Source organism: Cuculus canorus, chromosome 15, assembly GCF_017976375.1.
Source record: "Cuculus canorus isolate bCucCan1 chromosome 15, bCucCan1.pri, whole genome shotgun sequence".
NCBI lineage: Eukaryota > Metazoa > Chordata > Aves > Cuculiformes > Cuculidae > Cuculus > Cuculus canorus.
The window spans coordinates 2,664,425-2,690,709 of NC_071415.1; the positions used below are offsets into that span (position 1 = coordinate 2,664,425).

A 26,285-nucleotide genomic window follows, 5' to 3' on the forward strand; every position below is an offset into this window, starting at 1 on the left:
ATGTGGGGTGAGGGGCTCCCAGGGCAGCCCTCAGCGTGGGCTCTGTGCGTCTCGCCACCAGCAGCCCAGTCCGAGTGGACAACAGGCTCTGGCTGTTTTCTCATCCTGCAGGAATTCGGCTCCATGGGCCGGGTGGTTCTTTGTGTCCCCCCCTCCTTTCACTCTCCCTCTTTGGATGAAGACTTTCCGCATTCTGCCTTTGATCTCCCCCGTGTTTGCCCAGCCGATCGCTGGGCTCGCCGGGGTTAGAGGCTGAGGTCAGCGCCTTTCCCATTCCAAACACCCAGAAACATCAGTGGGAAGGGAGGGGATTCAGATTACAACCTTCCCGTCCTCCCCTTCCACCCCACTCGCCGTGCCAGAGCCCCTCTCGCCCCGCTGCCGCCGTGTCCTCAGCATCCCAAGAGCCGAGCAATGATGGATGGAGGCGGCGAGCAGCATCACTCGCAGGCCAGCGGGCGCTGGGCATGCTGAAGGGCAGAGGTTGGGTCCTCTCCTCCTCTTTGTCCCCCTGCCCGCCTTCTCCCTCGTCCCCTCCATCCTGAATGTGATTGATCCCGAGCCCTGGCCAGGCCGGTGCCGTGGGGTGGCCAGATGCCTCCTCGTGGGACCTCGAGCCACCCGGGAAGAGGCCGATGCGCGGGTGAGTGGCAGCGCATCCCCATGGGCATCGCTCTCCTCCTGCCCACGCTGGCGGCAGTGGCGGCTGGGCTGAGCCTGCAGCCGGGCAGGATGCGGCACCTGGGGGTCTGCCCCAACCAGCTGAACCCCAACCTGTGGGTGGACGCGCAGAGCACCTGCGAGCGGGAGTGCCAGGCTGACCAGGTGAGCGGAGCGGCGGGGATGGGACGGGGAGGACAGCTCAAGGTCCCCCGAGGGAGATGCTTTGGGGTGCAGGTCCCGTGCCTGGTGGCGCAGCCAGCGCAGTTGTTTCCGTGCCATACGCTCAGCCCGGCAGCAGCTCCCCCCAGCCCAAGCTCCTGCTGTCGGCCGGCACAAGGGGTGCCCAGGGGCCACTCCCTGTCCCCCAGCGGGCAAACAAGCTACTCGTCGCCCCACCATCTCCCATGGCCAGGACACCTCCTCCCTGCACCCTTAGGATGCTCCCACACAGCCAAGGGGCTGGGATGAAGAGAAAGGGTGCTCTGGGACAGGGAATCCCACGGGGCGGTGGAAGCCTACCCCTGCATGTGTCCCACCACACTTTTCCCTTAGGGCATGAGCCCACCCACAGCCCGGGCTGCCCACCCCAGAGACCTCCTGGGCTGCACGATGCTGAGCAGGGGCACCAGCACCTTCCTGGTTAGGGCTGCCTGGACGCAGGGGGAGTAACTCCTTTGCATTCATCTGTGCAACAAGTTCTGCATCCCCTCATCCAGCACAAGCTGAGAGGGGTGGGAGTAACCCTGCTCAGGGGTTGGGGGGTTGGAGGCTCAGGGGGAGTTGGGGCCAGCACAGCTACACGAGGCAGGTCCGGCTCCCAGAGCCCTGTGATGCTGCAGATGCACAGAGTTGCACAGGGGACTCCTGCCCATCCAAAAGCCCCAGGGAAGGGAGAGCAGCACCCCATAGTGCTCAGGGTCATCAGCGGCTCAGGTGGCCAAAGAAGGCCACCAGCATCCTGGCTTGGATCAGCCATGGGGTGGCCAGCAGGAGCAGGGAAGGGATCATCCCCTGCACTTGGCACTGGTAAAGCTGCACCTCGAATCCTGGGTTCAGTTGTGGGCCCCTCACTCCAAGAAGGACATTGAGGGGCTGGAGCGTGTCTGGAGAAGGGAACGGAGCTGGTGAAGGGTCTGGAGAACAGGGGTTGTGGGAGCAGCTGAGGGCCCTGGGGGTGTTCAGCCTGGAGAAGAGGAGGCTGAGGGGAGACCTCATCTCTCTCTGCAGCTCCTGGAAAGGAGGTTGGAGCCAAGTGGGTGCTGGGCTCTGCTCCCATGGAACAAAGGATAGGATGAGAGGAAACGGCCTCAAGATGTGCCAGGGGAGGTTTAGATTGGATATTGAGATAAATTTTTTCACTGACAGAGTAGTAAAACCCTGGCAGAGGCTCACCAGGACGAGGGGAGAGTCTCTAACCCTGGAGAGGTTCAAAACCGAGTAGCCGTGGCACCTGGGGACGTGGTTTGGTTGGCATGGTGGGCATGGGCTGATGGTTGGATGGGATGAGCTTAGAGGGCTTTTCCAGCCTTCATAATTCCATGATTCTGCAATCCTATGACCCCCTCTACCAACTCCTCTTCTCCCCACCCTGGCCAGGACTGTGAAGGCTTTGAGAAATGCTGCACCAACGTGTGCGGGCTGCGGAGCTGCGTGGCCGCCCGCTTTGCCGACGGCAGCCTGCCGGCACTGGCACTGGCACCGGCAGCCTCGTGCGAGAGCTTTGTGTGTGCGCAGCAGGGCTCCGACTGCGACATCTGGGACGGGCAGCCTGTCTGCAAGTGCAAGGACCGCTGCGAGAAGGAGCCCAACTTCACCTGCGCCTCCGACGGCCTCACCTACTACAACAAGTGCTACATGGACGCCGAGGCGTGCCTGCGTGGCACCCGCCTCACCACCGTCCCCTGCAAGCACATCTTCACCTGGCCCGACACCAGCCCTGTGCCGCAGGAGACGACGGCGCGCCCCACTCCGGGAGCCGGCCCCGAGGTGCCGGTGCCCCCCGCGCTCTACACCAACCCCTTCCACCAGTCGGTGCGCGCCGGCGGCACCGTCAGCTTCCGCTGCGACGTCAGCGGCCGCCCGCGGCCGGACATCACCTGGGAGAAGCAGAGCGAGCGGGAGGAGAACTTCATCATGCGGCCGGACCAGATGTATGGCAACGTGGTGGTCACCAACATCGGCCAGTTGGTCATCTACAACGCCCGCCATGAGGACGCCGGCATCTACACCTGCACAGCCAGGAATGCCGCAGGGCTGCTCCGCGCCGACTTCCCGCTGTCGGTGCTCAGGCGGGAGCCAGGGGCGACCCCGCGGGCCAGCAGCCCCCAGCCCTTCCCCAGCGCCGAGTGCCTGAAGGAGCCGGACCGGCGGCGGTGCGAGGCGCTGGAGGTGCGCTGGCACTTCGATGCCAAGCAGGGCTCCTGCCTCACCTTCCGCTACGGGGGTTGCGGGGCCAACAGGAACCACTTTGAGACCTATGAGGAGTGCCGGGCTGCCTGCCTGGGCAGCGCGCGCCCCACCTGCCTGCTGCCCATGGTGCAGGGCCCCTGCCAGAACTGGGAGCCCCGCTGGGCGTACAACCACCTGCTGAAGCAGTGCCACTCCTTCGTCTACGGCGGCTGTGAGGGCAACACCAACAACTTTGAGAGCAAGGAGAGCTGCGAGGACGTCTGCCCCTTCCCCAAGACTGTGCAGTGCAAGGCTTGCCGCCTGAAGAGCAAGATGGTGCTGAGCCTCTGCCGCAGCGACTTCGCCATCGTGGGGCGGCTGATGGAGATCGTGGAGGATCAGGACTCTGGCATCGCCCGCTTTGCCCTCGAGGATGTCCTCAAGGATGAGAAGATGGGCCTCAAGTTCTTCAACATCAAGTACCTGGAGGTGACCTTGACCAACATGGACTGGAGCTGCCCTTGCCCCAACATGACGGCAGAGGATGGGCCGCTCATCATCATGGGTGAGGTGCACGACGGCATGGCCACACTGGACCCCAGCAGCTACGTCCGGGCAGCCAACGACAAGCGAGTGAAGAAGATCTATGAGCTGATGGAGAAGAAAACCTGCGACCTCCTGAATCGCTTCCAGGACTAGGGGCGAGCCGGGACGTGCCGACATGTGGGGCTGCAGATCCACCATGGAGGGCAGGGCACCTGGGGAATCCCCTGCACCAGAGCTTGTATCTAGGGGTTACAAGCACCAGGCAATTCACCCCAGTCCTGCACTGAGCCTCAGCCCAGCTCCCCCCTCCCCTGTAATTTATCTGCGGCATGGCCCCCTTGTGTACCCCCCGAGCCCAGTCAGCAGCAATAAAGGCCTGGGTTGGGTTGCAGAGGGGTGGGAGGTCTTCCAGGACCCCCATCCCCCCATAAAAACCTTCCCACCGCACCAAAGCCTCTGGGACCAGTGTAGCACCCCGAGGCGCTCCTGGTGCAGGATCTGGCCCCGTGTTGGTGCTGCAGGGGGGGTGCTGGGGTGCTCCCCCCACCAGTGTCAGTGCCGAAAGCATCAGGGGTCTGCTGAGGGTGGGATAAAGCCTCGGCATTTATTGATGGAAGGGATGGGGTCCCTGGGGTGGGAAGGGGGGACGGGTCTCTGTGCCATTGGCACAGCACTTTCTGGGGAAATCAGCACCAAGCAAGAGGTCTCCCCCATTCCAGGGGTGCTGCGCACCCACCCCCCACCCCCCTTCCCTGTCCCCAGTGCTCTGGGCAAGGCTGGGGCACCCCATGGCAAAGGGGGCCCTGGAGGTGTGGGGCAGACGGACCCCCAGCCCAGGCCGGGGAACTTGGGCACCGTCCCATCCCTGCTGTCCCCAGCCCTGGCACGGGGATGGTGGCACCTCTCGAGGAGGCATCAATGAGGGGTGGCCGAGCCGCAAAGGTGCCGAGAGGAGCCTTTGGGGCAGGTTACTGCTTGCGGAAGATGAGACACTTGTTGTTGGCTGGCATGTCCACCTGGAGGCACAGAGCTGGGGGTCAGAGAGATGCCTGCCCCCGTGCGTGGGTTGTCCCCCGCGCCCCACACCCCAGCACCTACCATCCTCTCCAGGCGCAGCCCGTTGGCCTCGGCCAGCTGCCGCAGCAGCGCCGTGTCCCGTAGGCCCCAGGCGGGATTGCTGCCAGGGAGGGAAACAGGAGTCAGACAGATGGACATCTCACCCCCGCACTCTCGGAAGTGCCCCCATCTCCCAGGGGTGCCCCAGGGTGGGGGGTGGGGGGCTCTCCCTGGCTGCCGCTTCGGGTCTTATCTTGAAGGACCACGCTGGGTGGGAGCTCCCTGCGGCTGTGAGCAGCACAGGCAGGACGGACAGCACGGGAGGATGGACAGCATGAGCGGGACAGACAGCATGGGAGGACACACAGTATGGGCAGGACGGACAGCATGGACAGCATGAGTAGGGGAGGGCAGACAGGACAGAGAGCAGCCCGGGGCCTCCAGCTCCCAATCCTACCTCCGCCTCAGGCTGCGGTCAAAATCCACGTTGCTCTGGGGGCTGATTCGGCCGTCCACGGCGTAGGGCTGTCGCGACATGAAGTCGGAGCTATGGGCGTGAGCCATCGTGTGTCCTCCCAGCCCCCCGAGCTGCCGTCCCACCACGCACAGGAGTCACGCAAGAAGGGACATGGCCTCCAAGAAGGACCACGGGTCCCATCACCTGCCATGGCTCCTGTCACCACTACGGACCCCCACACCTTGCCCTGGAGGACAGGATCCCCCCCACCCTGGGGTGAGCAGCTGAAGCAGCCCCATCCAGGGCTCAGCATGCGCCCTGAAAGGCTGAGAACCCCTCAGACTGAGCCCCCACTTTCCCACCACCCCCACAACTCATGTTTGGAGTTGTCCTCCCATCCGCTCGCCCCCAGCATCCACAGTGGCATCCCACGTCCTTCTCTTGCAACGAGATGGGTGCTCGGCCGAGCAGCACCCACCCCATAGGTGAAGAGCACGCCTCCGGGCTTCAGCAGCACCCCTGCACCCTTGAACAGGCCCTGGGCAAAGACAGAGTTGGGACCAGGTCAGGGGGCTGGGGACATCGCCCCAGAACCCCCGCCCTCAGCCCTGGGACCCCCAGAGCAGGGGACAGGGATCCCGTGAGGGCTCCGGCCCTGCCCCGCTCACCTCGGTGCACCGCAGCTCCGCGATGTGCATCATGTTGATGCTGACGAGGAGGTCGAGGGTGGCGGGTTGGGTGCCCCCCCATGTCTCCCAGCTCTGCGAGACGTCCAGCAGGATGGGGGGCAGCACGTTGGGCACCCCCATGGCCTCCGCATAGGCAGCGATGCTGCAGGCACCAAACTCCACATAGACCCCAGCCGGGGCATCGCCTGCCCTGTCCTGCTTCCCCCCACCCCCACTTGCTGCAGGCAGACCCCAAACATCCACCCCGGCTGCTCGCAGCACCTCCCCAGTGGACTCTCTAATAATCTAACGTCTAATAATAAGGTTGCGCTTGTGACACAGCCGGGGGGGGCTCTGCACAGGGTGAGAGTTTTGGTATCACCAAGATTTGCAACAGGCCAAAGGGTGCTGGGGCAGCCAGGGAACCAGCACCAAACAGACCGAGAGACCTGAAAAATCCCAATTCACCGTTTCCTCTCACCAGGGCAGCTCATGTGGCCCCTGCAGCAGTCTTCACGCATGCTGCCCACTCCCATGTGCTCACACTGCCTGCAACTGCACTGCCCGCACCCCTGCACTCAGACTGCCTGCACACTGTCCACACTGCTGCACCTGCACCGCCTGCAGCCCCACGCTGCCTGCACACTGCCTGCCCCCCCCGTGCCCACACAGCCTGCATCCGCACTGCTGTGCTGTCTGAATGCACACTCCCAGGCTGCCCAAATGCTTCCTGCACCCACGTGCTGGGGCTGCCTGCAGTGTCACCTGCACCCCCGCACCCAGGTTGCCCACATGCTTCCTGCACCTATGCAGCCCACGTTTCCTGCACCCATGCACCCCTGCGCCCAGACTGCGCACACGCTTCCTGCACCCACGTGCTGGGGCTGCCTGCAGTGCTGCCTGCACCCCTGCGCCTGGGCTGCCCACACGCTGCCTGCACCCACACAGCCTGTACGCTGCCTGCACCCCACCAGGATCGCTGCACCAGTCCTATGGGATTTTGGGGCTATTTCCTCCTTTTTCGGCACGCTGACCAGCCTGAGGCAGCGGAGCAGGGAACCGCAGCCTCCTGGCCCTGCGCCCAGGGGGTTATTTTTAACCAGGGCAGCGCGTGCTGGGTGCCAGTGCCGGAGCGGTGACGGGCGCAAGGACACCAGCTGCCGCCCCCCCTGGACAGGCGCCCATTGTGGCACCTCCCCATTGGGTTTATGTTTTTTTTTGATGGGGGAAATCCTCCTCGTGCTGCAGAGCCGGCGGTTATTTTTGTTTCCTGAATGGAAACCGAGCCCTCAGAGCCCAGCGCCGCGATGCCTGGAATGGGCATTCGGCTGCTGCCAAAGCCGCACACCTCAACACCGAGCAAAGAAACACGGCCCGACGCAGCTCGCCGGGGCAAAGTGATGCCGGGAGTGGGGTGCAAGCTGCTCCCCAACATCCCGGCGAGCTGGGCATTGGGCCTGGCATCACCATGAGGCCAGATGGGAATAAAGCATTGACTTTTGGGGTGCCGGGGCTGTTTGGGACTTGGATATTGGGGCTCTCATGGGAATAAAGCATCAACTTTTGGGCACCCGAGGCTGTCTGGGGCTTGGATATTGGGACTGCCTGGGACTTGGATACTGGGTCTTTCCTGGGAATAAAACATTGATTTTTAGGGTTCCAGGGGCTGTTTGGGAGTTGGATATTTGGGCTTTCCAGGCAATAATGCATAAAGCATGGATCTGGGGAGAGCTGGGGCTGTTTGAGCATTGCATAGTGGGTCTCTCCTGGGAATAAAGCATCGACTTTGGGGCACCGGGGACTGTTTAGGAGTTTGATATTTGGGCTTTCCAGGCAATAATACATAAAGCATGGATTTTTGGGGAGCCTGGGCTGTCTGGGACTTGGATATTGGGCCTACCTGGGACTTGGATATTAGGGCTTTCCTGGGAATAATAGGGAGCCTGGGTTGTTTGAAAATTGGATATTGGAGCTTTTCTGGAATAATAGGTAAAGCACTGACTTTTGGAGTGCTGGGATTCTCTGAGTGTTGGGTATTGGGGCTTTCCTGGGAATAAACCTTGGACTTTCAGGGAGCCAGGGCTGTCTGGGACTTGGCTGTTGGGGCTTTCCTGGGAATAATACATAAAACACGGATTTTTGGGGAGCCGGGGCTGTTTGGGACTTGGCTATTGGGGCTTTCCTGGGAGTAACACATAGCCTTTTGGGCACCGGGGCTGACTGTGAGTTGGATATTTTGCTTTCCTGGCAATAATACATAAAGCATGGAATTTTGGGGAGCCTGGGCTGCCTGGGACTTGGATATTAGGGCTTTCCTGGGAATAACAGGGAGCCTGGGTTGTTCGGGCATTGGATATTGGGGCTTTCCTGGGAATAATATATAAAACATCACATTTTCAGGAGCCAGGCTTTTTGGGCAGTTGGATATCAGGCCTTTCCTGGGAATAAAGCAATGATTTTTAGGGTGCTGGGCTTTCTGGGAGTTGGATATTCTGGCTTTTCTGGGAAGAATATACAAAGCATGGACTGTGGGGAGAGTGGGCTGTTTGGGACTTGGCTATTGGGGCTTTCCTGGGAATAACGCATTGCTTTTGGGATGCCGGAGCTGTTTGGGGCTCACCCAGCGCAAAGCCTGCTCTGCCTAGAGGTGGATTTGGATTTTATTTCCCCTGGAATAAAGACTCCAGCAGCGGGTCCGTGGGGTGGGAAGGATGTGTGCCGCACGCTGTCCCCCCAACACCGCCCACTCACCTCCGCAGCGCGGCGGGGTCGATGTCCGAGGGCTGCCAGCGGCTGGTGGGCAGCGCCCTGGCGAAGTGGGCGGCGTGTAAACCCACCCCAGCTCCCACCTCCAGCACCCGCACCTCGCCCGGCCCCACGCACTCCCTCAACACTGCCAGGATCGGGCCCTTGTTGCGCTCCGAGGCGGCCGGAGCCGCTTGCATGGCTGCAAAAAAAAAGGGAAAGGACCACAGCTCCCAACAGCACCAGAGGCGGCGGGTGGAGCCTCCCGCTGGGGAGGGAAGAAAAGAACGAAACTGCGCCGCCCGGGAATCGAACCCGGGTCGCAAGAATGGGAATCTTGCATGATACCACTACACCAGCGGCGCTGATGGCTTATTTCTCTGCCCCGTCCAAACTCAATGGTTTCATGCGTGACCGTGAGGTGGTGTGTGGTCATTTACTCGGGGTTCTCCCACTCCATTCCCACCACCGCGAGTGGGCTGCCACTGGCCCCACGAGGGACCACGGGGTCTCGAGGGGATGCATGGTGGTCCATTCCTGCTCCCTTGCCATCCACGGGGTTTTCCCACCCCAGTACCACCATCTCGAGTGGACTCTCAGTGATCCCCCACACGACTGCGGGGCCCGTGGAGGATGTGGAGTGGGTGATGCTGGTCCCCTGCCACCCTCAGGGCTCTTCCACTGCATTCCCACTGCCCCACGTGGGATCTCAGTGGTGCTCAGTGCTTTCCAGGGGGCTCTTTTGGGGGCCAGGCCACCACAGCCAGTGGGGTGACAAGGTGACCCACGTGTCTCTTTTGTGCCCCACATGTCCCACGTGTCCCCTGTACCCCGTGTGTCCCCCGTGCCTGTTCCCTATGTCCACACATGTCACCTGTGTCCCTGCACCCCGCACATGCTCTCGATGTGTCTCACGTGTGTGTCCCCATCCCTCACATGTGTCCCTTATGTGTCCCCTTGTGTCCCCTGCATGGGCCTCCATGCGTCCAGTGCCCATCCCCTGTGTTCCCTGACACCCCATGTGTGTCCCCAAATCCCAGACATGCTCTCAATGTGTCCAACATGTGCCCCACTTGTCCCGCCCCACATCCCACACACGCATCCCCTGTGTGTCCTGGGCCTGTCCCCTGGGTCCCCCTAGATGCCTTGTGTGTCCCACGTGTCCCCTCACAATCCATGTGTGTCGTCTGTGTCCTCCCACATCCCACATGTATCCCACATGTACCATGAGTCCCCCCATCCCACTCATGCCCCACATCCCGTGTCCCCTCGCATGCCACATGTTTCACCCGAGATGCCCAGTGCCCTGCAGGATCAGGCCCAGCTCCACAGGGGGCTCTTTTTGGGGTCAGGCAGGGCTGGGACACCATGGCCGCTGGGGTGGCAAGGCCAAGGTAACCCTTGTGTCACCCATCCCATGTGTGCCCTCAATGTGTCCACTGCACATCCCACCTGTGTCCCTTATGCATCCTCATATCCCCTGTGTCCCCCCATATCCTACACGTGTCCCCGCTATGTGTCCTGCCTGTCTCTGTGTCCCCCCACTTGCCATGTGTGTCCCAAGTGTCCCCGGTGCCCCTCACATCCTGTGAGCATCCCACATGTCCCATGTGTGTGTCCTCATCCCATATGTGCCTCCAATGTGTCTACTGTGTCCCCCCTACGTCCCACGTGTGCCCCTATGAGTCCTGCATGTCCCGCGTGTGTGTCCTCTATCCCCTGTGTGCCCTCAATGTGTCCTGTTCCTGTCTCCACCATATGCCATGCATGTGTCCAGTGTCTCGTGTCCTGTATGTGTCCCGTGAGTCCCTGCCACACCCCACATGTGCCCTCTGTGTGTCCTGTTTGTCCCCTCTATCCCATGTGTGTCCCCTCTGTGTCCCCCAACATCCCATGCTTGCCCACGATGTGTCCCATGTCCCTCCCACATCCCACATTATCCCATAGGTGTCCTACATGTCCCCTGTGCCCCCCCCCCCATGCCATGTGTGTCCCATGTCCCCCCCCCCAACATCCCACCGTGCCCCCTATGTGTCTTGTGCCTGACCCCTTGTGTCCTCCCATCCCCCCTGTGTCCCCCATCCCATGTGTGTCCCCTCTGTGTTCAGTTCTGGACCCCTCACCACAAGAAGGATGTTGGGGCTCTGGAGTGTATCCAGAGAAGAGCAACGAAGCTGGTGAGGGGCTGGAGAACGTCTGACGAGGAGCAGCTGAGAGAGCTGGGGTTGTTTAGCCTGGAGAAGAGGAGGCTGAGGGGAGACCTTATTACTCTCTACAACTGCCTGAAAGGAGGTTGTGGAGAGGAGGGAGCTGGCCTCTTCTCCCCAGTGACAGGGGACAGGACAAGAGGGAATGGCCTGAAGCTCCGTCAGGGGAGGTTCAGACTGGACATCAGAAAAAAATTCTTCACAGAAAGAGTCATTGGGTACTGGAACAGCTGCCCAGGGAGGGGGTCGAGTCACCTTCCCTGGAGGTGTTTAAGGAACGGGTTGATGAAGTGCTGAAGGACATGGTTTAGGGAGTGTTAGGAGAGGTTGGACTCAATGATCCGGTGGGTCCTTTCCAACCTGGTGATTCTATGATTCTCTGTGCCCCCTCCCATGTGTGTCCCACATGTCCTCTGTGTCCTCCCATCCCATGTGTGTCCCATTTCTCCTGTGCCTCTCCTCTGTGCATTCCTTGTGTCCCCCGCATGTATTCCATGTGTTTCCCCTGTGTCCTGTGCCTGTCCCCTGTGTCCCCTGTGTCCTCCCATGTGTGTTCCCTGTCTGCTGTGTCCTCCCATACCGTGTCCCTTCTGTGTCCTTCCATTTCCCCTGTGTGCCCCCATCCCACGTGTGTCCCACAAGTTCCCTGTGTCCTCACATCCCATGAATGTCCCCTCTGTGTCCTATATGTCCTCCCATATGAGTGTCCCCTGTGTCCCCTCATCCCATGTGTGCCCACATGTCCTCTCATCCTATGCATGTCCCCTCATGTCCTCCCATCCCATGTGTCCCCCCTGCCCCCTGTCCCATATGTGTCCCCTGTGTACCCCATCCCATGTGTCTCCCTATCCCATGTTGTGTCCTGTGACTGCCTCCTCCGTACCCTGTGTTCTCCCATCCCATGTGTGTCCCCTATGTCCCCCTGCCCCATGTGTGTCACCCCATGTCCTCCCATCCCGTGTGTGTCCCATGTGTATCCTCTCTGTCCCATGTGCCCTGTGCCTGTACTCTCTGTCCCCCATGTCCCCTATGGCCTCCCATCCCATGTGTCACCTCTGTGTCCCCTGCGTCCACTCATCCCATGTGTGTGTCTCTGTTTCCCAATCCCATGTGTCCCATCCCACATGTGTTCCACATGTCCTGTGCCTGCCCCTCTGTCCCCCAAGTCCTCCCATCCCATGTGTGTCCCCCTGTCCCATGTGTGCCTTCCCTGCGTCCTTCCATCCCGTGCGTGTCCCACGAGTCCCCTGTGTGCCCCTATCCCATGTGTGCCCCATGTGTCCTGTGCCTGTCCTCTCTGTCCTCCATTGTCCCCTGTGTCTTCCCATCCCACGCGTGTCCCCTCGGTGCTCCTATCCCATGTGTGTCCCCCCCTGCTCTCCCATCCCATGTGTCCCCCCATCCTATCTGTGTCCCATGTGACCTGTCCCTATCCCCTGTGCTCTCCTATCCCATGTGTGTCCCCTCTGTGTCCCCTGTGTGCCCCCATCCCATATGTGTCCCATGTGTCCTGTGCTTGTCCCCTCTGTTCCCCACGTCCCACACATCCTTCCGTCCCATGTGTGTCCCCCATGTCCTCCCATCCCATGTGTGTCCCATGTGTATCCTCTCTGTCCCATGTGCCCTGTGCCTGTCCCCTATGTCCCCTATGGCCTCCTATCCCATGTGTCACCTCTGTGTCCCGTGTCCACTCATCCCATGTGTGTGTCTCCCTGTTCCCTAATCCCATGTGTCCTCCCATCCCACACGTGTCCCACGAGTCCCCTGTGTGCCCCCATCCCATACGTGCCCCATGTGTCCTGTGTCTGCCCTCTATGTCCCCTCTGTCCCCTCTGTCCTCCCATCCCATGTGTCCCATGTCCCCTGTGCTTGTCCCCTCTGTTCCCCGTGTCCCACGCGTCCTTCCGTCCCATGTGTGTCCCCCATGTCCCCTGTGTCCTCCTATCCCACGTGTGTCCCATGTGTTCTGTGCCTGTCCCCTGTCCCCTCCCGTCCCACGTGTGTCCCCGCGTCCGTCCCCCGCCCCCTCCTCCCGGCCGGTCCCTTTAAGGCGGGGCGGCTCGGGGGCGGCTCCGGGGGGGCGGCCCTGCGGGCGGGGGGCGCTGCGCGGCGCGGCGCGGGCGGCGCTCGGTGCCGGTGCCGGTCCCGCACCATGTACACGCTGACGCGCGGCCCCAGCAAGCTGGCCACGCAGCGCCGCACAGGTAGCGGGCCGGGGGCGCGGGGGGGGCGCGGCGGGGGGGGCGCCGCCGCCCTGCTGACCGCCCCCCGCCCGCAGGTCCCACGCAGCAGCCGGTGGAGAGCAGCAAGCTGGGCGAGGCGCGGGCGCGGGCGCTGCCCCCGGCCTGGCCGCCCGCGGGGTGAGAGCGGCGCCCGCGCTGACCTTGGGACGGGGCGGGGGAGGGGACACCGGCACCGGTGCCTGCGGGCGGGGGGGAGCCGGGAGCGGGGGGAGGGACCGGGACCGGTGCCTACGGGCGGGGGGGGGGAGGAACACGCACGCACGCCGGGACCGGGAGCAGGGAGAACCGGGAGTCGGGGGAGGGAACGGGACCGGTGCCTGCCAGCGGCGGGGGGAGACCGGGACGAGGAGGGGGCTGGAGCCGCTCCCCGGGACCGGTGCCTGCGGGCGGAGGGGAGGACCGGGAGCCCAGGCAGAGGGACCGGTACCGGTGCCTGCAGGCCACGGGGAGACCGGGACCGGGGGGAGTGACCGGGACTGGGACCGGTGCCTGCAGGCGGGGGGGCGTCGGGGACCGGGAGCGGGGAGGGGGGAGACCCACACACACCGGGACCGTGAGCGGTGCCTGCAGGCGGAGGGACCGGGGGGTGGGAGCCTGCGGGGACTGGGACACCGGGAGAGAAGGGTGGCCGGGGGGCGCTGGAGCCGCTACACCGTGACCCGGGGAGCTGGAGCTACCGTGACCGGTGCCTGCGGGCGGGGGAGTACCGGGGCTTAGGGGGGCGCTGGAGCCGCTGCTCAGTGACCGTCGCCTGCGGGCGGGGGAGAGCCGGGGGGTCGCAGCACTGCTGGTCCCCCGTACCGGGGCCGGGGTGGCCCGCGGCTCCGTGACCGCGCTGGGGACGGCTCCGGGGCGGGGGGCACGTGGCACCGGGGGGCACCGGAGCCGGTTCCCCGCCGCTCCCGGGCCGGTGCGGGCAGAGCACGGGGAGCCGGGGTTTGAGCGGGCAAAGGGCGGGCGGCGGCGGTCGGAGCGGCCGCGTTGTGCAACTCCCCCCCCCCGAGGCACCGGTTGCATAAACCTGGCCGAGCCCGGTCTGGTCCCGCCGGGTCTGCCCTGCGGGGGGAACGGCTTCGGGGGCAGCTCCCCGCCTCTCCCGGGAGGAGCTGGAGCTCTCGGGGGCTTTTAAACAGCTGGAGAGGGGGAATGGCATCTCCCGAGGAGGCGCTTCCCTCGCCGGGCAGAGGGCAGCTCCGCGCCACCGGGCAGGGCTGCAGGCACGGCGGAGAAAAGCCTCCCCTGCTGCCCGCGTTCCTTCGCTAATTCACTGCCGCGGCTCTGCTGCGCTTGCCCTCCTTCGGGCGGGGTGGCGGGGTAGGCTCTGGCTGCTTTCCCCGTGACTCCCATGGGAGGTTTGGGGTGCATGGCCCTGCTTGCCCTGTGTCCCCTCCATGCGCGCTTTGGGGTGCATCTGGGTCTCACCTGCCCTGCAAGCTGTAACCCATCTGCATTCCCGGGGCCCATTAGACTTTGTCCCATGAGAAATGCGGCCATTGCAGACGACGTGTCCTGCCCCGAAGCTGGGCTGAAAAGCCAGAACACTGAAGTTTTGCACTGAACATGCCCTGCAAGTCTCATCACAGACTTTTCCTTTTGATCCACTCGCTTTTGCTCTTTCTAGGCCGGGGGTGGTTTGAGTGCCCTGCTCCCCCTTCTTGGGGTTGGGTTGTTTTTTAAGAGGAAAAATTGCTGAGAGCATCTGGTCAGAACCCAGAATCAGGGATATTTTAGAGCCATGTTTTAAAAAAGATGACTGAAATCCCAGCTCTGAGGAAGCTTGACCTGCTCCTAGTCGGCAGAGGGTTCCGTTCCAGTCCGGGGGCACCTCAGTGCTCCAGCGAACCTGAGTGCTTGGGCTGCAGAGGATGGCACCACAGCACTGCCCCCCTGCCCGGGGCCCAACTGGATTTCATTTTCCTGATATTGCAGCAATTTTGGTGGCAGATTTATTTTGGGGACTGTATTTAATGCTGGGGTTGGATGATGGGTGGCAGAGGGCAACCTGTACTTGTCTTTGGGGAGCTCCCCTTGCCGGCAGCCTTCCCTGCGTAGGAATCCCCTCTCCTGGGGACCAGGGTCCCTTTTTGTCCCCTTCCTTGGTGACAGGGCAGAGCGGCTGCAACCGTGTCCCTGGTGTCACGGAGGCTGTGGGCAACCGTGCACGCAGTGGGGCAACGTGGGGTATCTGAACAATCCCTGTTCGTGTTCCAGACTGTGGTGGGAAGAGCTGTGTGTCCCCTCCTCATGTCCTCCTGGCTTCCCTTGACAGCCCAGCCCAGAAACTCGTCTTCAACAGAGTGAACGGCAAGAGGCCGCAGGTGCTGCTGCAGCAGGTCTCGGCCCCTGAGGAGTGCTACACACTCGCCCACGAGGAGAACGTCCGCTTCGTCTATGAAGGTGAGGACAGAGGGTCCCTGGGGGCAGGCACCAGCTCGGTATCGTGTCCTGGGGCGCTGGAGGACACAGGATCCCTCCTGAGGCCGCTGCATCATGCTGGGAACTTTGATGGCAGTACTGCGGACCCCAGCCTGGGCAGCTGTCTTCCCTTGCACCAGCTCCTGCTCCTGTCCCGAAGTCCCTCTGGGATGGGAAATCCCTGTCCCAAACCCATCCATTGCTTGTTTCCCTCCCGCTCCCCACTCCAGCCTGGCAGCAGGTAGAGCAGCAGCTGGATGGCAGCCGGAGCGGGGAGAGCGCCTGCGGCCCCGTGCAGTACGTAGAGAAAACCCCCAACCCCGGACTGAAAAGTAAGTGAGAAGTGGTTGTGGGACTCGGGGGCACATCAGGCTCCTGTGTGCAGTGAGCTGGTGTGGGCTCAGCCGGGCACCCGGGAGATGGGAGGAGGGGGAGAGTCCCAGTGCTGGATGTACCGGAGGGGCTGGGTTGGGTCTGTCTTGCCGGCACTTGGGGGCAGCTGCCCCCCGCCACTGTGGTGGGGATGTCCCACTCTGCCCTATTGGAGAAGCGCAAGCAAGCAGGACGCCTGGTTGATGACCGTCCTGGAAATCCTGCCTTCTCCAAGCACCCAGGTGGGTTTGGCATCATGCTGGAGAGAAGCCCCTGCCTCTCCCAGGGCCAAGTGGGACTGCGCTGGAGTGCAGCGGGGATGGGGACATCATTCTGCTCCGATGGCAGCTGGAGCAAGGGCTGGGAACACAGCTTGGGAGCTCCTGCAGCAGCTGAGAAGTCACCAAGAAGGTCCCTCAACACCCAGCCTGGCCACATGGAGACAGGGCACAGGGGTGGGGGAAGTTTTGGGCTGTCATTTTTTCCGGTGGCAAATGGTGTGGCTTGTGGGGAAGCACCCGGAGCTCTGCTCCAGCTGCTCTGCTATGCTCTTCTCTCTCCCTCCCCTCTCTTTCAGACTTTGTTCCCATTGACCTGGAGGAGTGGTGGGCACAGCAATTTCTGGCCAAAATTGAGAACTGTTCATAAAAGGGAAGAAAGGTCTGGGGGTGGGTTGTTGTTTTTTTTTTAAGAGAAAAAAAATGCTGACAGCATCTGGTTCGTCAGAACCCAGAATTGGTGGCATTTTAGAGCCACATTTTTAAAAGATGACCGAAATCAACTGACCCACGCTGCCAGCCTGGTGAGGCCAGCGGGACCGGACCACAGCCATGTGCCCTCCCTGCACCCGGCTTGGAGGAGCAGCGTGTGGCCCCAGCCAGGATTCCTTAAGTGCCAGTTCTCGGACTGCTGCAGCTCCCGCAGCCTCCAGCTCCCAGGGACACTGTGGTGCCGTGCTGGGGAGGAGGGAGCGGATCCCTCCCTGCGCCCGCAGCCATGGGGAGGACAGCAGGGTGCTGTAGCAGGACTGCCAAACAATAAAGCGCTCAAACTGCCAGTTTGTAGGATGGGGAGGATGTGTTTGCAGGAGGTGGTGAAGCAGCTGGGATGCAGTGTCGTGCTGTGGAGCCGGGCATCCCTGTGGAGAGAGGATGCTCCTGGCTGAGCAATACCATGCTGCTCTGGTGGCAAAGGGTTCCGGAGAAGCTCCCTGGCTTCCTTGGAGTTGCATCCTTGCTCCAGTGCTGCCTCATGGGCCTGGGCGCAGCCAGGGGCTGGTGCTGCCTGGGGTGTATGTTTGAGGCAGGGGGATATATGAGAAGGTGAAATGGGGAGGGTGCTGAGCTCATAGGGCTGTGGTTCAGAGCAGCGTGCAGGTGGGTAGTTGCAGGAATGAGGGTGCCAGGCCCAGCTTTCCACAGCCATGGAGGCCGTCACCATCTCTCTGACAAAAGCCATTTTGAGTCCCAAGCTCCAGGTTCCCCTGCCTTCCTCCATGGTGGGGGCTAAGAGAAGGGTGGTTGCCCCTGTGGTGGAAGGGATGGGGATCCCCACCCCTGCTCCCAGCGTTAGCTAGCACACAGAATCCCTCAGCCCATGGGCTTTTCCAGGCTTGGCAGTCCTTCCAGGTCAAGTTTTGGAGGCTATCTACCCCTACCTCCCCCATGGTCTCTTCTGAAGGCAGGCAGAAGAGCAGCACAGGCCCACCCAAGCTGCTCCCTGATTCCAAAGGAGGCCAGGAAACACCCACTGGAAAAAAAAAAAAATCTTTATTCCTATGATTGGTCTAACAACCACAGCACAGCCAGAGGGGAGCAGCAGCCACCCAAGACCCAGGGAGGGTTGTCCCACTGCACATGGCCACCACAGCCTGGGCTCAGAGCATTGCCCACGGCAGCCGCGAGCTCGCCAGCACGGATGCCCCTGGGCAGCGTAGCCGGCCCAGTGAGCAGTCCTGGTCCTGCTGCTGGGCTGGTGCCACGCAGTGCTGTCGCAGTAACCCAAACTGAGTGAGAAGCACCATGCACAGCTGGCAGCTCCTGCTGCAGCAAGAGGGCAGAGTTGTTGCATTACCATGCCAGAGAAATGCTGCTTTGTTGCAACTTTCTTTGTTCAGGCCAGGGGATGCCATCCTTGCCATCGGCTCCTCTACCATGGTGTCCATGGACGCAGCAGGGGTTTTGGTGCAACCCAATGTCAGGAGGGTCACCCATGCCCAACAGGATATGAGCCGGGGCCTTGGCTGCCCTGCCTTATCTGCTGTGCTCGGGGCACCGTCAGCCTGTGGTAATCTGGCATCTTGCCCTCCTGCAGCCTCCACTTTCCCACTGCTTCCCATCCCAGGCAAAGCCCCGGAGGCTCTGCTACATCTTGCTCTATCTCCCCTTCAAAACCAACCCAGTTATTGGGAGTCCCAGCACTTCCTCACCCTGATCCAGTGGGAGCTGTCCCTGCCCATGGCAGGAGGTTGGAACTGGATGGGCTTTAAGGTCCCTTCCAACACAAACCATTCCTTGATTCCAGGTGGCTCCAGGCACCCTCCCATCATAAAGCACCCCTGCCTCTCCTTGCCCAGGCACTGCCCCAGGGAGGCTACAGCTTGCAGGGGCTCCGAGGTTTCTGGGGATGCCGTTCACCTGCTGGCTGCTAAGAAAAAACACACAGCGTTAAGATCCAGGGAAATTCTTAGTAACATGATGCACCATCGTTTTGAACAACAACATTAGGCAAAAGGGGAAAAAAATGGAACAGGAAAGAATGAGTCACAGGAATGAAAGAAAAAACCCAACCCAAAAATCCAACCCAACCCCTGACAATGCAATCACCAAGAGGGAATCAGCACCCCTCGCCATAAATATTAATTCATTCCGTTCTGTGCAATTGTGTGTATTACTATAGTGCAAATAGCTCTGCATTGATGGCGGAGCAGCTGGCCGAAAGGGACTGCCCCAGTGACACAGGAACTCGTTAAGGACAGACAAGAATCAACACAGATTTCAAACAAACAAACAAAAAAAGCAACCCACCCTCCGGGAGACACCAGCCAGAAATCCCAGTTGCTGCCCGAGACCCGGCGCTGGCAGGGCTGGGCTGTGCTGTGCTGGTGCCCAACAGCAGCCCCACAGCTGGGTACAGGGCGGGCAGCGCCTTCGCTCCCAGCCTGGTGTGGGGAGGGGATGAGGAGGGGGACGTGGGATGGACGGGCTGTGATCGGAGCTGTACAGGATGCAAGGGGCGAGCACAGCAGGACCTGGGCACAGCGAGAGCATTGCTGCCCTTCAAAACCGGTCACACGGCTGCACATGGTTAAACCTGTTCATGGATGCAATAGTGAGGCTGGCAGCATCCCCCGCACCCGGTGACACCTCTGGCCCATCGCTGCCAGCTCTGACTTGGCAGCCGTACCCAGCATGCCGAGCTCTGGGCATTCCTCCATCACCACCTCCTCCCTCCTCCTTTCCCAGTGCCAGCGCTCTGCCCTGCTCCCCCGGCACAGCTCGGGCTGGTGCCAGCTCCTCGGGACAGGCTGGCCTCCAACCGCCAGCGAGCAGGCAGGAGGGGACAGCACTTTCCAAGAGGCTTAAAGGACATGGAGCCTCCTCTGTGTCCCAAAGCGGACGGAGGGAAGAGGGGAGGCTTGCCTTGTCCCCTCCAGGCAGACACAAAGTGCTTCTAAGGGCAACCACAGCGCATCCTAATAAACCCAGTGAGCGGGGTGGATCTAAGCTATTTGACAGCCTCCTGTTAAACCACGAGCAAACCACCTAACAATACATGTCAACATGCGGGCCAAGACCACAAAGCAGCGTCCTGATGGGTGCAAGCAAGGGGCAGAGAAGAGGGGGATGGAGTGGGGGGTGCCATTTGGGGACAGCATCCCACTCCCCCTCTGCCAGCCCGATCCCCAACACCCACCCAGACGTCCCCCTGCAATTCGGGCTTTTGTTTTGTTTTTTTTTGCGGTACGGATGGGAACGAAGGCTGGAGAGTGGAAGTGTCACATGCACGCACACGTTCAGACGCAGACCCACGCCGGTGCTGCAGTGGACGCGATGCACTCGCATCGCTTGTGTTCCCGACGGCAGAAGGTAACGCTGCCATCTCCCCCTCCCCGGTGAAACGCTTCTTACATTTATACATTATTTAAGACACGCCGATATATAAATTACTGTCTATGTATACTATGTATAGGCAGCAGGGCCAGTCCGTGACGAAGGGCACCAGTGGCGGCTCCTCTCACTTCCCTCTGTCCTCTGTGTAGTGCTGGAAGCGCGTGAAGCTCATGAAGACTTGCTCCAGGGAGATCTGGCTCACCGAGTAGTCCTCCAAGCAGTACTTCTCTTTGGCTTTCTCCAAGGCCCCGAAAACCTACAAGGGGTGGCACAGCTGTTATTGCAGGGCACCGGTGGCCAGTGGGAGAACCGGGGCTGGCAACTGCAAGAGCAGAGGAAGCTTTGCCCTCCAGAGAGACCTGGGGGCAGCAAAATCTTCCCTGGCAGGAGGGTGGGGGAAGCCAGGACGTGGATTATGGGCAGTACCTGATACCATTAAAAATACTGAGTCATAGAATCATGGAACGGTTTGGGTTGGAAGGGACCTCAAAGCCCATGCAGTTCCACACCCCTTGCTATGGGCAGGGACACCTCCCACTGGATCAAGGTGATCAAAGCCCCAGCCAACCTGGCTTTGAACACCTCCAGGGATGAGGGTTCTCCTGTTGAGGGACTCCAGAACTGAATGCGGGGCTCCAGGCACTGGCAGAGACTGCCCAGGGAGGTGGTGGAGTCCCCATCTCTGGAAGTGCTTAAAAAGCGGGTAGATGAGGTGCTTGGGGACGTGGTTTAGTAGTGGACAGGTATGGTTGGAGTTGATACTCTCCTGCGAAGGGGTGGAACGTGCGCCAGCACCCACTTACCTGTGCCCAGCTGAGGTTCTTGTTGGTCAAGTGATAATGTACCATGCCCTGGTGCTCGTGTTTCAGGATGCTGCCTGCGAGACACCAGCAAGGAGAGGCTCCGAGTTAGGGAACTTGCTGAAGCTCCCAGCCCTCCCTCAGAGGGCAACCCCTCCAGCAGCTCACAGTACCTGGGAAAGTCTTCTCCACAAAGGCCTTGAAGGCCTGCAGCTCACCCTCCTCCTCACTCCGTGTTTTGGCCAGCAAGGTGTAGCCACTGCCAAACTTGCTCTTGAGGTGCTGGGGGCTGCCAAGGCATTTGAACTGCCCGTTCACCATGATGGCCAGCCGCGTGCACAGCGCCTCGCACTCCTCCATGCTGTCGGGCACAAGAGGACTTGTTCAGCAGGGCAGGAGCTCCACAAAGGAATAGCAGAAGCTTCTGAGGAGGGGCAGGAGGTGGATTCTCTCCTCTCCGGGTGTTTGGAGGAGGGAGATGTGGGTAAAGCTGCTGCTGCTGGTGTGCCCGCCCTCCTGGCTCTCCATCCCCTGGGCCCCATCACCCTCCTGGTGCTCCCCAATCTCTCATACCAAGCCCTGCCCAGACAAGTGTCACCTGTGGGAGGTGAAGATGATGGATTTGCCACACTCCCGCGTCCGTGTCACTGCATCCCAGAGCAAACGCCGGGCTACAGGGTCCATGCCGGTTGAGGGCTCATCCAGGAAGATGACAGGGGGACCACCGATAAGGGCAATGCCAGCGCTCAGCTTCCGCTTGTTACCACCACTGCGGAATGAGATGGGGACAGAGACCTGATATGAGCACAGGGAGAGCCCCACAAGATGAAGGGCAGAGGGCATGCGGTGTCTCCCCGTGGGGTGTTTCCTCACACCTGTAGGTCCTCACGAGCTTGTCAGCATGGGGCTCCAGAAGCAGCCCTCTCAGCATGTTCTCCACACAGCTGCCGATGTAGCGCTCAGGGATGCCGCGCAGCCGGGCGTACATACTCAGCGTCTCACGGCCTGTCATGTGGTCCAGGAGGGCATCAAACTGTGGGCAGTAGCCGATCCGCTGCTGGACCTTGGGGCAAGAGGAACCCAATGGGATTCAGCCCACAGGCAGGTCTTTGTGAGGTGTCCAAGCCAGAAGGCACCTCGGCACACACAGGGCTCTCCTGCACCTCTACAGAGTTTTGCTCAAAGTGATGGGGACTGAGCTGCAGCTCCAAAACCATGGGTGAAATGAGAGTGAAATTCACCCATTGCTGGAGCAGCAGGTCTGGTGGGGATGGACACACAAAGTGTACCTCAGGATGTCAACGGCATGGTCTCACACTCTGTTTCACTAGCCAGTTCCTCATGGATACCCAAGGACTGACCTGAACTGGAAGTCTGACCCCTGCTTGCCACTTGCTCTTCCAAAGGAAGTGGGCAATTGCCAGCAAGGAGGCCTCCAGCAAGGATCTGGAAAGGTTTGACCTGCTTGTTTTAAAGAGACCACCACTGAATGGTGAACTCACATTTTTCACATTTCCAGCTACAGAGCTAAGCCCCTTGATCAGGGTTCACCACCCTTGCAAGGTGTGGCTTCCATTTGTGTCACATCTACCATCCTAGTGGAGAGGAGACTGCTTCCATGTGGCCGGATAACAGAAAGCTGGGCCAGAGAAGGATGCAACTTCCCTGGGATGTAATCTCCAGCTCTGGCAGCTGCAGCTGTGCCCTCCACAGAGGCACTCACATGGTGGCCCAGCCCAAGCAGATGCAGGACTGTCACTAATGCCACCCTCCACCTCTGCAGCCCTTGGTACCTTCTTGATGTTGGCCAGAATGCTGTGACCATCCACAAAGGCGTCCCCTGACGTGATGCTTTCATCACCGGTCAGCATCTTGAAGGTGGTGGTTTTGCCTGCTCCATTGAAGCCGAGAAGGCCAAAACATTCCCCTTTGCTGACTGCCAAGGAGATCCTATCCACCGCCAGCAGGGACTCCCGGCTGTCGTAGACCTGGTGGAGACCAACACACAAGCCATGTCAGTCACCACACGTGCCAAGTACCTGAGGGCACATCAAGGCAAGAGGTGACTACCAGCCCCATGAGGACCACAGCTCTGCTGGCAGCAGGATGTGCATGAACAGCCATGCTCTCCTCACCTTGGTGAGCTCCTTGATGACCAGAGGGCTGCTGAGAGACGACAGCAGCTCTGGTGGCGACTCCAAAACCTTTTTCCTCTCATCTGCCACGTCCCGGTCCTCTGGCAGCACAGACACCCTGTTCAGCAGTGCCACCTAAACACGTGGGAGGAAAAACTCTTTGCTACCCAGCTGCTGTGGGACAAATGGGTTCCTCCAGACCAACCTGGGGCAAGTGCCCGCAACCCAGGCAGCATCCACCTCTTCCATCAGCCACCTTGCTTCCTTTGCCAACCCACACATCCAACAGGATCTGCCCCTCTGAGCAACTGGCTCTACGGATGCTCCCCCAGGAAGACAACTTAGGTGACAAGGCAAACAGCCCACAGGGTTTGAGACCTACAAGTGATGCTTTGCGAGGAGTCCTGAACAGCGGGAGAAGCAGGATTTGCATTCCTGGATACCTCCCAGGAATTCAAACGAGATCTGAGCAGGTGACACAGACACGTTGCCAGGTCACAGGACCTCCTGGGTTTGGTTTGGCATGAGCACACTTTACTTCTCCCTCCCACACGCTTCAGCTCACCCATTTCCGCCGCCTGCAGATGCCACAGACCAAAGTTCTCAGTCTCCAGAGGAGGTTTGTCTCAATGAGAAAAAGGAGGAAGAGGAAAGAGAAGCCCTGGATGGCCAAGGAGGTCAGGTATCGTCCAATGCCAGGCATCTCCCAGGAAAAGTAGTTCATCTGGTAACTGATATCTAATCAGGGATGGAATAAAATCAGACTTGGATGAATCCACACTCTGGGGAGCGGCAGATAAGCTCCAGAGAAAGCTGCGAGCCCAAAGCCTTGCCAGGCTCATCTCCATCCCAGCTCACACTGGGCTCCTTGCCCACAGGTCTTTCCAACGCTCATCTCCATCCCAGCCCACACCGGGCTCCCTGCCCACAGCCCTGTCCAACGCATCCCCCAAGAGGATTCAGGTCAGGAGCGGATCTGGCTGAAGAAGCCCAGTGGAGTCTTACAGTGGAGTTAAAGTCACTCTTGGGACTGGGATTTCTTTCCTTGTCTATAAAACTTGCCCCAGCCAATGTTCTCCTCAAAACCATTAGTAAGGAAGATCAACTATATTGGATCAACTCAAAGTGTCAAATGCTGCCCAGTGTTTGCTTTCAAATGGTACCTGAAGCTCCCGCCCAGGTAGAGGCCCCATGATACCACCCAGCTCCACCACCCATCCCACAGAGACCCCAGCGCGGCTGCAGTGGGACGGCCTGGGCAGATGGGTGAGGACCCACTCTGAGACTCACTGAAGGCCTTGCAGATGAAGACAGCTTCAACGGAGGAGGTACAAAACTGAATGAACTCATAGTTCTGGTAGAAGTCACTGATGCATTGGCCCAAGCAGTAATTAGGTAAGATGAGGAAGACTTTATCGAGGGTTTTGGAGAGGTCCACCAAGCCCAGCTCTGAAAGAGGAGCACAGGAGGATGAATGGGTTGGAGTTAACTGGTTTTGGAGAAAGACCCTGATACTTCCAAGTTTGAAAGGAAAAGCAATAAATTTTGTCATGTTTAACGGGTGAGAATGGATGTCACAGGTTTTTTTGCTGGTGTGGGGACAGCCCTGGGGTGAGAAAGCCCCCTTGGGGGCTGTATCTTCTCAGTAATGACAGGGTGGAGTGCTGGGCAGGCATAGAGGGCAGCAACCCACCTGGGATGCTCATGATGGTGACCGCCAGGAAGGTGGCCGTGCCTGAGAGGATGTTGAAGATGGTGAGACGGGTGTAGGCTGTGGCTGCCACCGAGAAGAAGAAGCTGAGGAGGTACATGAGGGGGATGATGGCCCAGCCATAAAGGAGGAAGATCAACATCACATCAACGAGGTGGCTGTCTTGGGTGAAGGCTTGCACATCAAAGGCTTGGAATATCACCTGGGGCACAGTAATGCGAGGAGAACGCATGTTTGTCTTGACCACAAGTGATGCCACCTTGTCTCGACAGTCCAGGCAGTGCTGCACTGAACTGGCTCAGCTGGCTGGCCACAGCCCAGCTCCCAGCAGGACCAAGGGACAGCTTTCATGATGGTCCCTTCTCCTAACTGCGACAGTGCCAGAGCCAGATGGCCTAGTGCTCTTCCCTCCACCCACCCACCCACATCTCAGCTCTCCCAGAGGAGCAGTGCCCAGAGCTCCTGCACAAGTGGAAGACAAGAGGGTATCAAGATGTTAAGGGTGACCCACCAGCATCAGAGCACAAGGGATGAGGAAGTTGATGATGTCCCAGAGCAGGGCAGAAAGCCAGAAGTTGACCACGTAGACACCACTGACGAACTGGACGTGTTTGGCTTTGATGGCCCGCTCGCTGACCAGCAGCAGAGCGAAGGTGCTCGCGAGTGACGCCATGCCATACAGCAGGTTGATGGCAATGGCAAACCCAGTCTGGCCTCTGTGGGGAAAGCAGCAGGGCAGGTTAGGACAGTGACAGCTTGACAGACCAACGCTGAGGCTACGTGGGGACAGCATGCCCACGCCGTGCTTCTTGTGGAGGCCACACTCACCCAGTGAGCCAGCACACAGAAGAACAGCCCCACAAGAGAACAGCATCTCAGTAAGATAAGCATCTCCCCCATGCAGTCCTCCCAGCACACCACAAACCTCTACCCTGTCTTTGTGGTGCCCCAATGGTGAGGTTCAGAGACCCTGGCTGCAGGATCTCATGAAGTGTATGGTCACACAGCGCCCTCTACTCCCAGGTGGAGAAGTCGGCTCTGAGCACCCAGGGAAAAACATCCCTAACCACAGCCGTGAGGATCCAGAGGGGAACCCAACCACTGAGACATGTGCACAGGGTGACATCTACATAGCTTTGCTCTCCTGACCTCACAAGTGCAATCACAGCTACATTTGGGTCTGAGGAGCTCCAGCCTGGTTCCACCACTGGAGCCAGGACAACCAAGCTCATCTCTACTGATGGAAGTCATGAGCCCTAACAGGAAAGCAAGCACTGTGCCATCAGACATACTCCATGAGCTGGTCTTTGGCCTTCTCAGTGATGTTGCGAGGCTGAGGGTAGTTGGTTACTGTGATGGAGGCGTTTGGGCCTGCCAGTGCCCTGAAGACAGCGTTGTCGGCCAGCATAAGCGCTGTAGCGGGGGAGTGATAGGCCTGGTTGTTGAAGAGCGCAGTGACCACTGTGCGGTTCCCAGCTCCTTCGAAGGAGGCAGCTGTGATGTAGTGCTCGTTGAAGGCTCCCCCTTCCTCAGAGGCTCTTGAGATGAGATACTCCTCCAGGCCACCTGCCAAACACCATGGCTGTTAAAGCAGGCTCCACCCCTTGAGAACCAACTGCGAAAGATCCCAAGCAGCCCCAGCCCTGGTGGCCCACCCTAGCCCCAATGATGGCCACAAATGCAGGATTATGGAGGACAGCTCTGCTTGGGTGAGGAGAGGTCCTGCCAATGGGGACTCTCCCACGAAGGAGAGGATACAAGAGGATC

The 26,285-nt window shown here is 60.2% G+C and overlaps 4 protein-coding genes and 1 non-coding gene across 6 annotated transcripts in view; 2 read left to right on the top strand and 3 right to left on the bottom strand.

Moving 5' to 3' along the window:
• On the top strand, positions 1–4,120 carry WFIKKN1 (WAP, follistatin/kazal, immunoglobulin, kunitz and netrin domain containing 1). The gene is made up of 3 exons (XM_054080892.1): positions 1–7; positions 563–825; positions 2,260–4,120. The coding sequence occupies exons 1-3, from the start codon at positions 1–3 to the stop codon at positions 3,748–3,750; spliced, it is 1,761 nt and encodes a 586-aa protein (XP_053936867.1). The 3' UTR covers positions 3,751–4,120.
• A 307-nt stretch (positions 4,121–4,427) lies between these two features.
• On the bottom strand, positions 4,428–8,747 carry METTL26 (methyltransferase like 26). Its single transcript, XM_009571058.2, has 6 exons — positions 8,530–8,747; positions 5,779–5,941; positions 5,589–5,648; positions 5,111–5,178; positions 4,696–4,774; positions 4,428–4,613 (listed from the first exon to the last, which is right to left on the bottom strand). The coding sequence occupies exons 1-6, from the start codon at positions 8,721–8,723 to the stop codon at positions 4,566–4,568; spliced, it is 612 nt and encodes a 203-aa protein (XP_009569353.2). The 5' UTR covers positions 8,724–8,747; the 3' UTR covers positions 4,428–4,565.
• Positions 8,748–8,817: 70 nt separating this feature from the next.
• TRNAG-CCC (transfer RNA glycine (anticodon CCC)) lies at positions 8,818–8,888 on the bottom strand. The gene has a single exon. It is a non-coding gene; the product is annotated as a tRNA-Gly (tRNA).
• Positions 8,889–12,774: 3,886 nt separating this feature from the next.
• MCRIP2 (MAPK regulated corepressor interacting protein 2) lies at positions 12,775–16,808 on the top strand. The gene is made up of 5 exons (XM_054080430.1): positions 12,775–12,934; positions 13,009–13,090; positions 15,243–15,370; positions 15,619–15,720; positions 16,338–16,808. The coding sequence occupies exons 1-5, from the start codon at positions 12,883–12,885 to the stop codon at positions 16,406–16,408; spliced, it is 435 nt and encodes a 144-aa protein (XP_053936405.1). The 5' UTR covers positions 12,775–12,882; the 3' UTR covers positions 16,409–16,808.
• Positions 16,809–17,557: 749 nt separating this feature from the next.
• ABCA3 (ATP binding cassette subfamily A member 3) overlaps positions 17,558–26,285 on the bottom strand; it is a 31,893-nt gene continuing 23,165 nt past the window's right edge. For both annotated transcript variants that reach the window (XM_054080428.1, XM_054080429.1), the window contains exons 20-31: positions 25,811–26,084; positions 25,030–25,234; positions 24,501–24,720; positions 24,098–24,256; positions 23,373–23,545; positions 22,808–22,942; positions 22,466–22,660; positions 21,548–21,735; positions 21,271–21,441; positions 20,846–21,033; positions 20,676–20,749; positions 17,558–20,128 (exon numbers count right to left, since the gene is read on the bottom strand). In XM_054080428.1, coding sequence (XP_053936403.1) covers positions 19,997–20,128; positions 20,676–20,749; positions 20,846–21,033; positions 21,271–21,441; positions 21,548–21,735; positions 22,466–22,660; positions 22,808–22,942; positions 23,373–23,545; positions 24,098–24,256; positions 24,501–24,720; positions 25,030–25,234; positions 25,811–26,084 — 2,114 coding nt within the window. In that variant the 3' untranslated portion in view covers positions 17,558–19,996. The remainder of the gene's footprint in view (positions 20,129–20,675; positions 20,750–20,845; positions 21,034–21,270; positions 21,442–21,547; positions 21,736–22,465; positions 22,661–22,807; positions 22,943–23,372; positions 23,546–24,097; positions 24,257–24,500; positions 24,721–25,029; positions 25,235–25,810; positions 26,085–26,285) is intronic.

What these genes read in the sequence shown, in the direction of transcription:
- WFIKKN1 (XM_054080892.1), top strand. An exon ending in GGGAGTGCCAGGCTGACCAG is followed by an intron (nt 826 to 2,259) that starts GTGAGCGGAGCG and finishes CACCCTGGCCAG; the next exon opens with GACTGTGAAGGCTTTGAGAA.
- METTL26 (XM_009571058.2), bottom strand. Translation starts at nt 8,723, where the DNA reads ATGCAAGCGGCTCCGGCCGCCTCGGAGCGCAACAAGGGCCCGATCCTG. An exon ending in GACCCCGCCGCGCTGCGGAG is followed by an intron (nt 5,942 to 8,529) that starts GTGAGTGGGCGG and finishes TGGTGCCTGCAG; the next exon opens with CATCGCTGCCTATGCGGAGG. An exon ending in GCGTGCTCTTCACCTATGGG is followed by an intron (nt 5,179 to 5,588) that starts GTGGGTGCTGCT and finishes ATGTCGCGACAG; the next exon opens with CCCTACGCCGTGGACGGCCG.
- MCRIP2 (XM_054080430.1), top strand. Translation starts at nt 12,883, where the DNA reads ATGTACACGCTGACGCGCGGCCCCAGCAAGCTGGCCACGCAGCGCCGC. An exon ending in GGCCACGCAGCGCCGCACAG is followed by an intron (nt 12,935 to 13,008) that starts GTAGCGGGCCGG and finishes CCCCGCCCGCAG; the next exon opens with GTCCCACGCAGCAGCCGGTG. An exon ending in CCGGCCTGGCCGCCCGCGGG is followed by an intron (nt 13,091 to 15,242) that starts GTGAGAGCGGCG and finishes TTCCCTTGACAG; the next exon opens with CCCAGCCCAGAAACTCGTCT.